Source organism: Phragmites australis, chromosome 5 (assembly GCF_958298935.1).
Source record: "Phragmites australis chromosome 5, lpPhrAust1.1, whole genome shotgun sequence".
Taxonomy (NCBI): domain Eukaryota; kingdom Viridiplantae; phylum Streptophyta; class Magnoliopsida; order Poales; family Poaceae; genus Phragmites; species Phragmites australis.
In genome coordinates this window covers 43,329,736-43,343,424 of record NC_084925.1, presented here as the reverse complement: position 1 = coordinate 43,343,424, position 13,689 = coordinate 43,329,736, and the positions used below count along the sequence as shown (strand labels likewise).

General features: G+C 40.3%; 1 protein-coding gene across 1 annotated transcript; it reads right to left on the bottom strand.

The window, feature by feature from the left end:
- Positions 1-142: 142 nt before the first annotated feature.
- LOC133919847 (protein CURVATURE THYLAKOID 1D, chloroplastic-like) lies at positions 143-2,385 on the bottom strand. The gene is made up of 5 exons (XM_062364387.1): positions 2,112-2,385; positions 1,793-2,016; positions 708-812; positions 548-619; positions 143-440 (listed from the first exon to the last, which is right to left on the bottom strand). Exons 1-5 carry the CDS (start codon positions 2,239-2,241, stop codon positions 384-386), a joined length of 588 nt encoding a protein of 195 aa, XP_062220371.1. The 5' UTR covers positions 2,242-2,385; the 3' UTR covers positions 143-383.
- Positions 2,386-13,689: the final 11,304 nt, after the last annotated feature.

The window sequence follows — 13,689 nt, the reverse complement described above, 5'->3', positions numbered from 1 at the left end:
CATTGTTGAAAATCAATTGATTTAAAACAACAGCTTTGTGTAAAGCTCATCGAGCTTGACGTTTGGGGCCCAGCCTTTTCTTTCGGCAAGGAATTTGGATTGATGATCACTACAGTGGAGCAATTAGGATTTCAAAACTTACTGGAGTCAGAACATTCTCATCGCATTTCAAGTTTTTTTTGACGCTTTACTCGACAGTATATACATCGGATCAAACAACAGAGAGGCTTGCACAAACACACTAGTAAGTCTGATACCATACCGTGACTTAGATACATGACCTTTTTTACCCTTTCAATAATATTTGAAAAGAAAAGGAGAAAACCTAATAATAAGCTGGCCGTAAAGCCTAAACATATGCCAAAAAATCATTCGTCGGTAACTCAAATAATCCTCTGTTTGAGATCTTCGAATTTTGCAAACAGCTCATCTCTGCTTTCCTGCATATAGGAAATTTGAAAAAGGAAATCCGAACTTCAGGTCATTGAGCACACAGCAAGTACAATTGAGGTTGGTTTTGTAGGAAAATGGAGAATCGGAGATGTACCTTGAAAAGGAGATACCGTGTGGTGAACCAAATTGAGTAGCCAACTCCTACCAGTTCCAGTAATTTCGGAAGCTGCAAAGAGTAGGCGAAGCAGGATGCAGTGCATAATTGCTCTTAAAAATAAGTACCGAATTCATCCAGCAATGCCACAGCTACGTACCAGGGGAACTGAATCAATTGCAGAAACAACGGAAGAAAGAATCCATAAAGCAATGAAGGCACCAGATCCGGTGAGGATTAATGCGGGTGTCACTTCAATGTCCAACTGAAAGATCCAGGTGCGGCATATAAGTAAGCAACAAGATAGGAATGAAGAACTCATCCAAGATTAAAAAAAAAGCACTTAAGAACAAAAAAATTGCATATATCCACAAGAAGTTTCTATCTGAAAAGTAAATTATCTTTACATATGAAAACTGATACTGAATGATGAGACAGAGACAGATAACATGAAAAGTAGTATCTTTTTTATTCTAGGAATAATCAATGCAACAAGAACAGATTGATTACATGATAACATGAAACAGTCAAGCTCAGATTCTGAGCAACAAAACTAAGGTATTTGTCTGGTACGACATCTGATACAGATGATATCCTGAGAAGTAGTGATTTCATAACACGAGAGTTCTGCAAATCTTAAACTAGAGCCTAACCACTCAGCTTATAATTCACACTTTTTGCAAGCGGCATGGTGATAGAGCTTGATTTTGTATACTGAGATCTGCTATAAGTCAAATAATCAACAAAAAACATTTCATTGGTTCAATCAAAATATTTCTGGATGTTATTTTTTCCATTTCCCCTAATTGACTCTTCTCATTTTGTAGACTGCCTTACAACATAGTCTTAAAGATTTAAAGGAGTCTTACAGCAAGGAAAACTGTTGCTATTTTATAGAACTGCAGTTATCTTTACTATTGGAGTATCAATATTTATAATCTATTATCAATTCATTTCACATAAACCCTATTTCAGTTTGATCTAATTCCACAGAATGGTTAATCATCTGAGCATTCAATGGGGCCACCTGGTTGCTATTGTGAATGCCATGTTGTGTCGAATATGCAGGAAGTGGCGGCCAATTCTAATTTCCCTATTTCCAATCTTAGGAGGCGAGATTTTCCATCCATTGATCCCCATGTTAACAAGCATTCCATAAGCATTAGTACACGGTAGTGGAAAGGCAAGCTCGTTGGGACCATCCGACCATGAACATCAGGCAGGTAACGTGTAACACGGCGATACCTTGCTCAGTATGTCATCCAGGCCGCCGTCCTCCTCGGACGCCCCCGAAGAGACCGGCGCCGCTACAGCCGACTCCACGGAGCCACTAGACGCCGCGCTGACGTCTCCACCCTTCTCGTCGGCGGGCGAATCGGGCTTATCCGTGACGACGACGGTGGACGAGGCGGAAGCGGGCTCCTCGGATGGCACCGGGTCAGGCACGGCCGCACTGGCGCAACGCCAACCTGAAGTAAAAACACCAAAGCAAGAAAGACAGCATTGTGAGGAAGATATTACGAGCTAGTGTCCGGTAAGGGGTGAGGAAGGGGAAAGCCGAGACCTCGAGCTGGGAGGCGGCGGCGGCGGGGCAGGACGACGGAGGAGGCAGACCCTCCGCGGCGTAGGGGGGCGAAGGACAAGGGCGCAGTGGCGCGGGCGGTGGAGGCGGTGGTGCAGACGAAGAGCTGCATGTTTTTTTTTCCTCCTCTCCTCTCCTCCTCTCCTCTCTTCTTTCTGTGGAGGCCGACCTGGTTTGGGTTTTGAGGTTTCTGTGAGCCGCGAGGAGGATGAGGGGTGGTGGCGCCTCTGTACGTCTGCACTCCTGTTCTCCTACTGGTGTATGCTGCTCGGCTGCTTGTGTGACGTGCGATGGCCAGGGATGGCAAATGGGTTTGGACCCGCCGGTAATATCATTTGATAGGTTACCCACACTTGTACTTATGTATGGCTTGTGGTGGAGACGGGAGGGTAAGGCGATGGCACTCGGATTGTTGGATGTTGTGGATCTAGAGGGTAAGATGATGATGATACTTGGGCAACACCATTCTCCATCATCCTCTGCTACTTTGTAGTTTGGGCTAGTCAGATCTATAGGAGGTCACGGATCCATACATAAATGGGTATAGCAGAATGGAATTGAACATGCTCCACTTGAGGGGTGATGGTTTTGCGGATTAACAAATCCGTGGGTAAGAAAAAATCCTCTTATTCGACCTCTATTCACCGATAGTTGGTAATGGACCTTTTATCTCTAGGGCTATGTACATTTCTGATTGCTGCTTTGGTTGGGAGACATGTACCGCTTTCACTTTTGCGCCTGTCTTTTTCTTTGGCCAGCCAGCCAACTTTGTGTGGTTTGCATTTTCGTTTTTTTCCTAAAGAAAAAGAAGTGTTGAGTTTCCTTTTTCCTTCGTTCGGAGCTTATTCCATGTATCACTTCAAGCTTTCATCCGCTAAAATACAAGGGAATGAAATGGGTACTGGCCTATATGTTTTGTTCAAGGCCGCGAATTTATTTCTCTTCTGGTGTTTTAGTATGGCACGAGTTTAGAAATTGTGAACCCAGTGCCTTCCTTTCGCTTGTTTTTGCATCTAGGTTAGGAGTCCAAGATTATGCTTTTCTTTTTCGTTAATTGGCCCGACGGGCCCGTATCCTAGCCGGTTAAAAACTTTTGTTACTCGCGTCCCAGGGAACCTGCTTGACCGATCCGCCACGCACCTCACCGCCCGCAGCTACGCATTTGTATACCCGTGATAAACCAGTATACTACCGCCTCGGTTCTTTTTTATTTGTCTTTATTGATTTTTATGATCTTCAACATGTAAATTTAACTATTATTTTTATAAATTAGTATAAATATATAATAATAAAATTTTATTCTTATTAAAGCATTTGTAAGGATAAATTCAATAGCATAATTTTTATATAGCTAATTTTGATAGTTTTAAATATATTAGTGATCAAACTTTCAAAAATTTAAGAGTGAATTATATAAAACTATAAGTATCGTGAATAGTAACGTAAAACTACAAGTATCGTACACTAATTTAACACAAAACCCGATATTAATTAGATAAAAAAATGGTCTAATATTTCTTCAAACATTCTAGAACTTTTTTATATGTTATATAATCCATGTGCAATCTATTTTAATTGGATTCGTGCAAAAAAGCCTGTATAAAACTTAAACTAAAATTATCCAAAAAGGTTACTTTTATAACTCCTAATAATTTCCAGGACATTAACTAAAATCACAAAAATATGAAAAAATCACTAATATTATTCTTATATGATGTACTAATTTTTAAAATTATTTTCAGTCCTAAGTTATATAGTGAAAAGGTGAGTTACTTTTAGAAGTTATTCTATCATATAAGAAGAACATTAGTGAATTTTTATATATTTTTGGGATTTTATTTGATATCCTAATAATTTAGGAGTTATAAAAGTAGTATTTTTGAGAATTTTAGTTTAAATTCTACACATGCTTTTTAAATAATTCTAATTAAATAGATTACACATGGTTTATGGAACACGTACAATTTTTTTTTAGATTTTTAGAGAAATATAAGATTATTTTTTAGATGAATCTAATTAAAATAGAGTTTTGTGTGAAATTAGTGCACAATACTTATAATTTTATGTTACTATTTACAATATTTATAGTTTTATGTTATAAATAATATAATACTTATAGTTTTATGTAATTTACTCAAAATTTAACTACATAGATTTTTAAAAAGACAAATAAAAAAGAAGGGAGAAAATACCATTTACTGAGGCTGTGTTTTAAGGTTAATAATGTTTTGGCGTCGTGGTATTTCGCAAGTACCGAAACGAATCGCAGTAGCGACGGGCACTCCAGAGACCGCTCTCTTGAGTCACCACGTGACATCCCCATGTCACAGCCTTTTTTTTTTCTTCTTCTTTTTGCTCTGCCTCTGCGTAGCGTAGAGCCGTAGACACACAAGCACGTACGAACCAGGGCGATGTACGTGCGTACGCGTCGCGGTCTCCGCGCCGTTGTGTGATGCAACGGTTTTTACAGGGGCGGGCGAGAAGTAGGCGCCGCGGACGGGATAGGACGCGTTTTTTTTAACTAGTAAATGTGTACGTGAAATTTATACGAATATAAAAATAAATTTAATAATGTTCTAACAGCGTGTTAAATAATCTAACTGAACTATATATTTCCTGATATACTTAAGAAATTCTCCTACAACCGGAGGATGTTGTCTTTGTAGTCGTTCTCATTGTACTCCGATCGGTATTAAAAAAATGTTTCTCAGTTTGTAACCATCATGCAAAAGAATGAATTGATATCTTGTCACCGGCCAACCATCTACTCAGAAAGGAGAGGCACTAGAAGGAGTAGAAGACGTCAAGGTACTGAAGAAGCGGGAACGGCTGGTGCGTCTGTGACAACCAAGCTCAAGGGTTCATGGGCCTGAATGGTTGACTTAGGGCTGAAGGCCCATGTAATAGGGTAGCTTTTAGCCCATATTTCCTAGGCGGCATGAGAACTCTGTTAAAAGGCAGAGGGGATATTTGTTCTTGGCGGACAAGAAAGAAAGAACAGACTGAAAGGCAATGGCAATATGGAGCACGGCTCGTTTGTTGTGGCTCTGAACTATCTTTCGTTCTTCTCTTTTGATTGCTTGTGTTCTTCGCTGTAGTTAATATTTGGCATCAAAGCAGTTCATCCTGGCGGGGCACGATCACCACACGTGACTGCAAGTGGCGATGAAGACGGAAGATCAATTTGCTTTGATCTTGAGGAGGTTGGACGAGAGTGTCAAGGGAAATGAGGAGAACCACAAGGCGATCACTGAGGTGCGAGAGACCGTGCTTGAGTTGAAGATAGCCAAGGGGGAAATTGACCAATGGAAGCCGCAAATGGAGAGCAGTGTGCTGGATCTGCAACCAGTATGGCCGATTTACGAGCACAAGTGGAAGCTATGAGTGTAAGATCAGTGGGGGAAGTCATCACTGCGTCTCCAGCCCATAAGGAGGCCGCAAGCACTCAAGGAACACCGGCTTCCGCGAACCTGGGAGCGACCTCATCTAAGGCGGTGTTCGGGCAATTCAGCCACCACTCTGCGCAACAGCACCAGGGGTATAGTTTTGGGGTGAATTCCACCCTGACACCACCTCCGGTCACAGGTGCGATGCATCCTCCTACTTTTGATTCTATTCATGCTAGAACTGGGGGCTCTCAGATGACAAGCCATTTCGGGTTGAATTCGAGCATAGCTTCTGCTTTACCTCAATTGGACTTCCCTCAATTTGATGGCTCCAACCCTAAAATGTGGATAAAAAGATGTGAAACATTTTTTGATCTGTATGAGATTCCATAGAATTGTTGGGTGAAGGTGTCACTATGCACTTTGTGGGTTTTACAGTATTTTGGTTGCAATCTCTGGATGCTAGAGTTGTTCAGTCCAGTTGGTATGATTTTGGTCTAGCTTTGTGTCATAGATTTGAAAGAGATCAAGGAAATCAATTAATTAGGTAGTTCTTTCAGATTCAACAGACTAGTACAGTAGTGGATTACATTGAAAAATTTGATGAATTGATACATCAACTGTTAGCTCATGATTCTACCATCAATAGGTTTGTCATCACCAATAGATTTATAGATGGTTTAAGAGGGGATATCAAGGCTATTGTATTACTTCATGGACCAATAGATCTAGATACTGCTAGCTCCTTGGCTCTCTTGCAGGAAGAAGCCTTGCAAGAATCTCCCAAGAGGGAAGTTAAAAGAGTAGAGGGCGTCAACTTACTGAGAAACTCTTTGAAGACTAATGTGTCTGCTCCATTCAGCAACATTAAGGTTGCTACCAGTAATCAGATGCCTGAAGAGAAGAGGTTTTCATCTGGTGTCAGTGGAATGAAATCTAATTACAGTGAAGACAGATTGGCATCCCTCAAGGCTTATAGAAGATCAAAGGGTTATGTTTTAAATGTGGTAAGAAGTGGGGTATGAATCATAAGTGTGCAGCTTCAGTACCTTTGAATGTGGTTGAGGAATTATGGCAGTTATTACCTGATCTTGTAGAAGAAGTTGAGTCTCCATATTCCAGGTTGTTAATTGAATCTGAAGAAAATATTATGGCAGTCTCACAGTCGGCCTAGAATGGTATAGAAGGCATCAAAACTGTTAGAATGCATGGTTATCTAGCACAATGTGAAGTGATCATGTTGGTGGACTCGTGAAGTTCTCGCATTTTTATAAGTGAACAGTTGGCAGCTTGTCTGTCAGGTTGGCAAGAGCTGCTGAAACCTATGAAGGTCAAGGTAGCAAATGGCAATATCTTGATTTGTACTCATGAACTAAGAAACCAAGAATGGGGGATACAAGGACATACATTTTTTAGCAACTTCAAAATACTTCCTCTGAATGGGAATGATATTATTCTTAGAATGGATTGGTTAGAAGAGTATAGTCCTATGCAGGTACATTAGGTGGAGAAATGGATGTCTTTCAAAAACAAACAAGCTTCTGTCAGACTACAAGGCATCCCCTCTCAAATCAGTTTAGGCACAAACCTCTATGAACAAGAAGTTAAGGCAATACAGAAGGCTGATGGAGTGGTGTTCATTCTGCAGTTAAAGGCAGTAGAAGAAACCAAGATGGTCCAGCCACAGTTACCAATAGAAGTTGAGGCATTGATTCAAGAATATGCTTCACTCTTTACTGAACCTACTCAACTGCCACCCAAGAGAACAAATGATCATACCATTCCCTTGCTACCAGGATCCCAACCTTTCAAAATTCGTCCATATAGATATAACCCTGCTCAAAAGGATGAGATAGAAAGACAAGTGGCAGAATTGCTAAGAGATGGTATGATTCAACTTAGCTCTAGCCCTTTTTCTTCACCTGTTTTACTAGTAAAGAAGAAAACTGGAGATTGTGTGTAGATTTCAGGAGATTAAATGCAATGACTATTAAAAACAAATACCCACTGCCTATGATTGATGAGTTGTTAGATGAATTACAAGGTGTATACTGGTTTACATCCTTGGATCTAAGGGCAAGATACCACCAGATAAGAATGGGTGCCGAAGAAGATTACAAAACTGCATTTCAAACCCATAATGGGCACTATGAGTACTCAGTAATGCCTTATGGATTGACTGCGGCACCAGCAACATTTCAGGGAGTCATGAACACCATTTTTGCACCTTTACTTAGAAAATATGTAGTGGTTTTTATTGATGATATACTGGTGTACAACAAAACTTGGAATGATCACATCCGTCATCTAAAGCAAGTCTTTGACATACTAGCATAACAACAGATGAAGATCAAGCTCTCTAAGTGCTCTTTTGCTCAGAACAAGTTGGCATATTTGGACCATATTATCAGTGCAGAAGGAGTTTCAACTGATCCTACAAAGATAGACATTGTAAAGCAGTGGCCCACACCCAGTTGTGTCAAGGATGTCAGAAGCTTTTTGAGAATGGCTGGGTATTATAGAAAGTTTGTGAATAACTTTGGCATGATTAGCAAACCATTGACTAATTTGCTAAAAAAGGGGGAATTCTTTGTATGGACCCAGCACACAAAAGAGGCATTCCAGACCCTCAAACAAGCCTTAGTGAGCGCCCCTGTTTTGGCCATGCCAGACTTTCAAAAACAGTTCACTGTTGAAACTGATGCTTCTAAAAAGGGTATTGGTGCTGTTCTCCAACAAGATGGTCATCCAATTGCCTTTGTGAGCAAGGCCTTAGGTCCAAGAACACAAGGTTTATCCACTTATGAAAAGGAGTATTTGGCTATTATCATGGCAGTGGATCATTGGAGATCATATTTGCAACAAGCTGAATTCATCATCAAAACTGACCAAAGAAGTCTAGTTCACCTAGAAGAACAAAGGTTATCGACTCCTTGGCAGCATAAGGCCCTCACAAAGTTACTAGGATTACAATACAAGATAGCATATAAAAAGGGGTCAGAGAATAGGGTGGCTAATGCACTCTCAAGGGTTTCACATAATCATACCTCTTAGCTGTCAAGTTTGTCTATTGCCCAACCAGTTTGGTTAGAAGAGTTAGCAGCATGTTACCAAAACAATGCAGAAACATGCAAATTGTGGATTGAGTTGGCTGTAAAAGGGGCGGTTGGACCATTCACTTTAAAAGATGGTATTATTAGGTAAAAAACAGCATTTGGGTGGCCCATGATGCAGACTTGCAGCTTAAGATTATCAGAGCCTTACACTCAAGTGCCATTGGAGGTCACTCAGGATTTGAGGTTACCTATAAAAGAGTAAAGAAGCTGGTTGCTTGGCCCAAAATGAAACAAGCAGTACAAAACTTTGTGTCTCAATGTACCATTTGTCAACAAGCAAAGGCAGAAAGGGTGGCTTACCCAGGGTTACTTGCTCCATTGCCGGTGCCAGAAGGGGCTTGGCAAGTGGTTACTCTCAATTTCATTGAAGGATTGCCCAAATCATCTAAATTCAATTGCATATTGGTGGTGGTAGACAAATTTCCAAGGTATTCTCATTTCATACCTCTTGCTCATCCATTCACTGCTTTTCAAGTGGATGTAGTCTTCCTGAACAACATTTTTAAGTTGCATGGACTGCCTAAAGCCATGGTTTCAAACAGGGATAAAATTTTTACCAGTTCTCTTTGGCAAGAATTGTTTAGAATGACTAACACAGATCTTAGAATGAGCACTTCTTATCATCCCCAAACTGATGGACAAACGGAAAGAGGAAACCAATGTCTCGAAACTTACTTAAGATGCTTTGCAAATGCTTGTCCACACAAATGGGCTCATTGGTTACCTCTAGCTGAGTTTTGGTACAACACTAGCTATCATTCTGCTCTAGGAAGATCTCCATTTGAAGTGTTATATGGTCATGAGCCTAGACACTTGGGTATAGACAGAATTGAAGCTTGCCAAATCCCTGACTTGCAAGAATGGTTGAAGGAAAGAGAACTTATGACAAAATTGGTCCATCAGCATTTGTTAAGAGCCCAACAAAGAATGAAGAATCAAGCTAATAAAAAGAGAAGTGATAGACAATTTGAAGTGGGAGACAAGGTGTACTTGAAACTTCAACCCTATGTTCAAACTTCTGTTGCAGCTAGAGCCAATCACAAACTCTCTTTCAAGTATTTCGGTCCATACATAATACTACAGAAGATTGGATTGGTAGCTTACCGCTTGCAGTTACCCAATTCTTCTACCATCCATCCAGTGTTCCATGTATCTCAATTGAAGAAGGTTGTCCTTCCAATTCAGCAGGTGAGCACCGAATTGCCAGACATACTAGCTGTTTTGCAGGTACCGGAGAAAATCTTGGACAGGCGCCTTCATAGGCGTTAGAATGGAGCAATTCAACAGGTTTTGATCAAATGGTCCTCATGGCCGGTTGATCTAGCTACCTGAGAGGATGAAGATGTGCTGCGTCAACGTTTTCTGAGAGGGGACAAGCCTCACGTCAAGGAGAGGGGATTGTCACTGGCCAACCATCTACTCAGGAAGGTGAGGCACTGGAAGGAGTAGAAGACAGCAAGGCACTGAAGAAGCGGGAACGGCCGGTGCATCTGCGACAACCAAGCTCAAGGGTTCATGGACCTGAATGGCTGACTTAGGGCTGGAGGCCCATGTAATAGGGTAGCTTTTAGCCCATGTTTCCTAGGTGGCATGAGAACTCTGTTAAAAGAACATGAGATCTTTGTTCTTGGCGGACAAGAAAGAAAGAACATACTGGAAGGCAATGGCGATATGGAGCACGGCTCGTTGTCGTGGCTCTGAACTATCTTTCGCTCTTCTCTTTTGATTGCTTGTGTTCTTCGCTGTAGTTAACATATCTTAAACTCATGTGCAAAGTTTATACTACGGTGTGATAAAGGATACTCAACGTACAAACTAGCGATTCTAGTTCTTAACCATTCTACGAGCGCATAAAATTGAAATGAAATACCCAGACACATCAATGCAGAAGAATGAATTATTACCTCGGGCCTTAGACAATTAAGCTAACTCGTTATAGTGAGGTTCAAAGCAACTCACATATCTGGGTTTGTTGGAACATCAATCGGTAATCTATGACACCATAGAAAGATATTGTCATTCCACCCAGGTTTTACTACTTCCAGGGCAAGATTAAGGTCATTCCTTCATCTTAAAAAAGGGTAAGGTTAGGGTTAGTTATTGGTAATCTTTTTGAATTTTAAATATATATCTCATGATTAGGGTGTCTTTAAACTGAGTCAGTACAATATCCTGATCGAAGACAAACAATATGAAATTGCTGAGGACAAAGTAACCAATCTTACCAACTTCGAGAGTTAGATATTTAGTCTATCCTAAGCCAACTATCATCCCAAGCAACGGTATTAGCACCTGTACAAATAAATGCTCACAAGTTTTGTATTAACATATTTTCTAATAGTCTGAAACTTTATTTACTCATGATTCTGTCATTAAGCCTATGACAAATCTCCATCCTGTTAAAAGATTAGTTGGCTAAAATGCATAGTTCCTCGGTCAAACCTCATGTAGCTATTCATGACGGCCAATGTCAAGCCATGCTTGCTTCCACAGTTCTACCTTCAGCTATCATTGCCTCATCTATGTTCATTTTAGAAAATAAAGAGGGCCATATATGCTTCCTCTGAATATTCTGCGCAAGTAGATTTAAAAGACAAGATCACCAGCTTGATTAAACAATAAAGAAAAACAGCAAGAAATACTCGAGAAATATATCTCCAATTATATAGCTCATAATGATTCGAGGCATTAGAAGTTAAAATTCAAGAATAATGCAGTAAAGCTAACTAAATTATTCTTTCAATCTCTGAAACTTGGATCCGTAAATAAATTATCCACCTGACAATTTCATACACATTTAAATTATGCTGAGGTCAAGTTTTAGGATTGTAATTGTGATGACAAGGCAAAATTCAATTGTTCCTCTGTGACAAAGAAGAGACCTAGCCTGCCAATCAGATTATGACTGAAACCAAAATTGAATTTATGACTGAAATCAAAATCAAATCAGAGGCACAAGTTAAGATTGACAGGGATCAAAGAAGGGGTACCTAGGGGTAGATTGATCTGGGAACCCAAGGCAAGCGCCCCATCCCCACTATTGTACAACACTTCAACAGCATGTGTAATTTCAACTCATCAGCTACAACCAACTGTGCCAATTAATGCTTTTACGTAGGCAATTGAACAGACGTGAGACCAATTATGAAGAACATATTGATTGAATGAACACTGTAAATAGAGGTCAAGGATAATTGTTGCACTCTTGAGTGAATAATGTTGTACAAACATTCATAAGTTAAATTAATTTAGACAATAACAAATCAACTGATGCATAGATGTACCTAAACTAAATTAATTTTGGTAATAACAAATAAACATTTTGCATAGCTGCATCTGACTCGCTAGAATACTTTTGATCACCTACAGACAAACAGATAGTGCTATCAGCAACTACAACTCTTTTTTTTTAAGGAAAAAGAAGATATTTTGGTTGCCAAACTGAAAGCTTCATAATTTATCATAAGTCATAAGATTATTTTTTGTATATTGATTAACAATTTGAGGACTATCAAGATGAGATCCGTGAAAATAGTAAAGCATGCCAAACGCCCAAACCACACCCATATTTGACGTATGGAAGCAAAGTCTGAACTTCTGCAAGATTTACATGTCAAGCTACTTTTCTTTATACATTTGGTCAGGGAATACTTTTGTACCATTTGTAACGAAAATCTCCTCAAGAAAGTCTATGTTTTTTACCCAAAGGGGAAAAACCATTGTTTAAAGGATACAAATACCTTCAATGTGGAATAAAATCTAAGAGGCACCATTTCTCATTTGAATATATCGAATATTATTAGATCATATTGCAAAGGAAAGCAAGCAAGCCACTAAAACGACAATCTAGAAGGCTAGAAACCCTGAACTCTAGCAAGCTCCTGAAAAGAGAGCAGAAACGTACAAATTTGAAATCCACCTGCCAGGGTGGTGAGTCATTGCGAATATGGTGTGTACTTCAATGGGTCAAAAAGGAAATTCCTTGCTAGCTACTCAACTTCCTTTGGAATCTTTCTTTTCTTCGAATCCAATTGTTCCAATCTAACCAAATAGCAATTCATTGAAATCTTTCGGGTCACCTCTTTTGTAAGCACTTGGATAAGCCTTTTTTCAATAGAAAAAGACAGGAATCAGTTGACTTTTAGTCTAGTTTTTGGCAAAAATAAGTTGTAATTTCTTAATGTTGTTTTGCACCTGTCATTAATATTTGAAAACAACCACAAACATGAGCGCACACTATAGCCCATATGACAAAATGCAGCCCCCAATACAGTAATGGCTAATTATTTCATATTTGAGTCAACCGGACATTGCAAGCCAAAGTCATCTCCATTTCAAAATATCAAACAAAATTAATCTGCAGGTGATAGCTACGAATAAATAATAAGCACTCTGTTAAGTGTACCAAGATAGTTTGAAAACTATTGTAGGCTGCGGCACTGGTCGCATGGTACCCGCAACGGAAGATGCGCGATCTCCCCTCCCGCTACCCGTCCTCGCTGCCCCGCGCGTCTGGTTCGCTGTCGCGCAGCCTATCGTCGTCCCCGCGCGCCCCTGAAGCCGGCCTAACGGTGTTGTAGGAGCAGGCTTCGGTTTTGGAGATACTCCGTTGTAGTTGGTGGGGGGGGGGGGGCGAATCCAGGCAGCACGCATTTCGGCCACGAGAGCGAGCGGGAGAAGGCGCGGAGGAGGGTGAGGAAGGGGGGCTCGAGGGCGGCGGCGGAGGGGAAGAGTGGACGCGAGCAGGAGAGGAGGGAAACGGCTAGCGGGAGGAGAGATCACGCCTGCCGTGCGAATCCCGTCCAGAGATTCCGCCCGCGTATCTCAACCCCGCACAATTTTCGGGGACAGTTTGGGTAGAGTTTCTGTTTGATTAATTAAAATTGAAGTTGTGAATTGATATAAGAGTTATGATTAGTTATTTATATAAAAAAGATTTTACGATAATATCTTAGTAAGCTGTCTATATAAGCTGATACAGAATCTATATCCATCGGATCAGGATACGAAGGAAAACTAAGATAAAAATGATATTATATATTTATTCCTATCAAATCA

Excerpts from the sequence above, each read along its gene's own strand:
- LOC133919847 (XM_062364387.1), bottom strand. The coding sequence starts at position 2,241 with ATGCAGCTCTTCGTCTGCACCACCGCCTCCACCGCCCGCGCCACTGCG. Across the intron at positions 2,017-2,111 it reads CCGCCGCCTCCCAGCTCGAG|GTTGGCGTTGCGCCAGTGCG; the intron begins GTCTCGGCTTTC and ends TTTTTACTTCAG. Across the intron at positions 441-547 it reads CACGGTATCTCCTTTTCAAG|GAAAGCAGAGATGAGCTGTT; the intron begins GTACATCTCCGA and ends TCCTATATGCAG.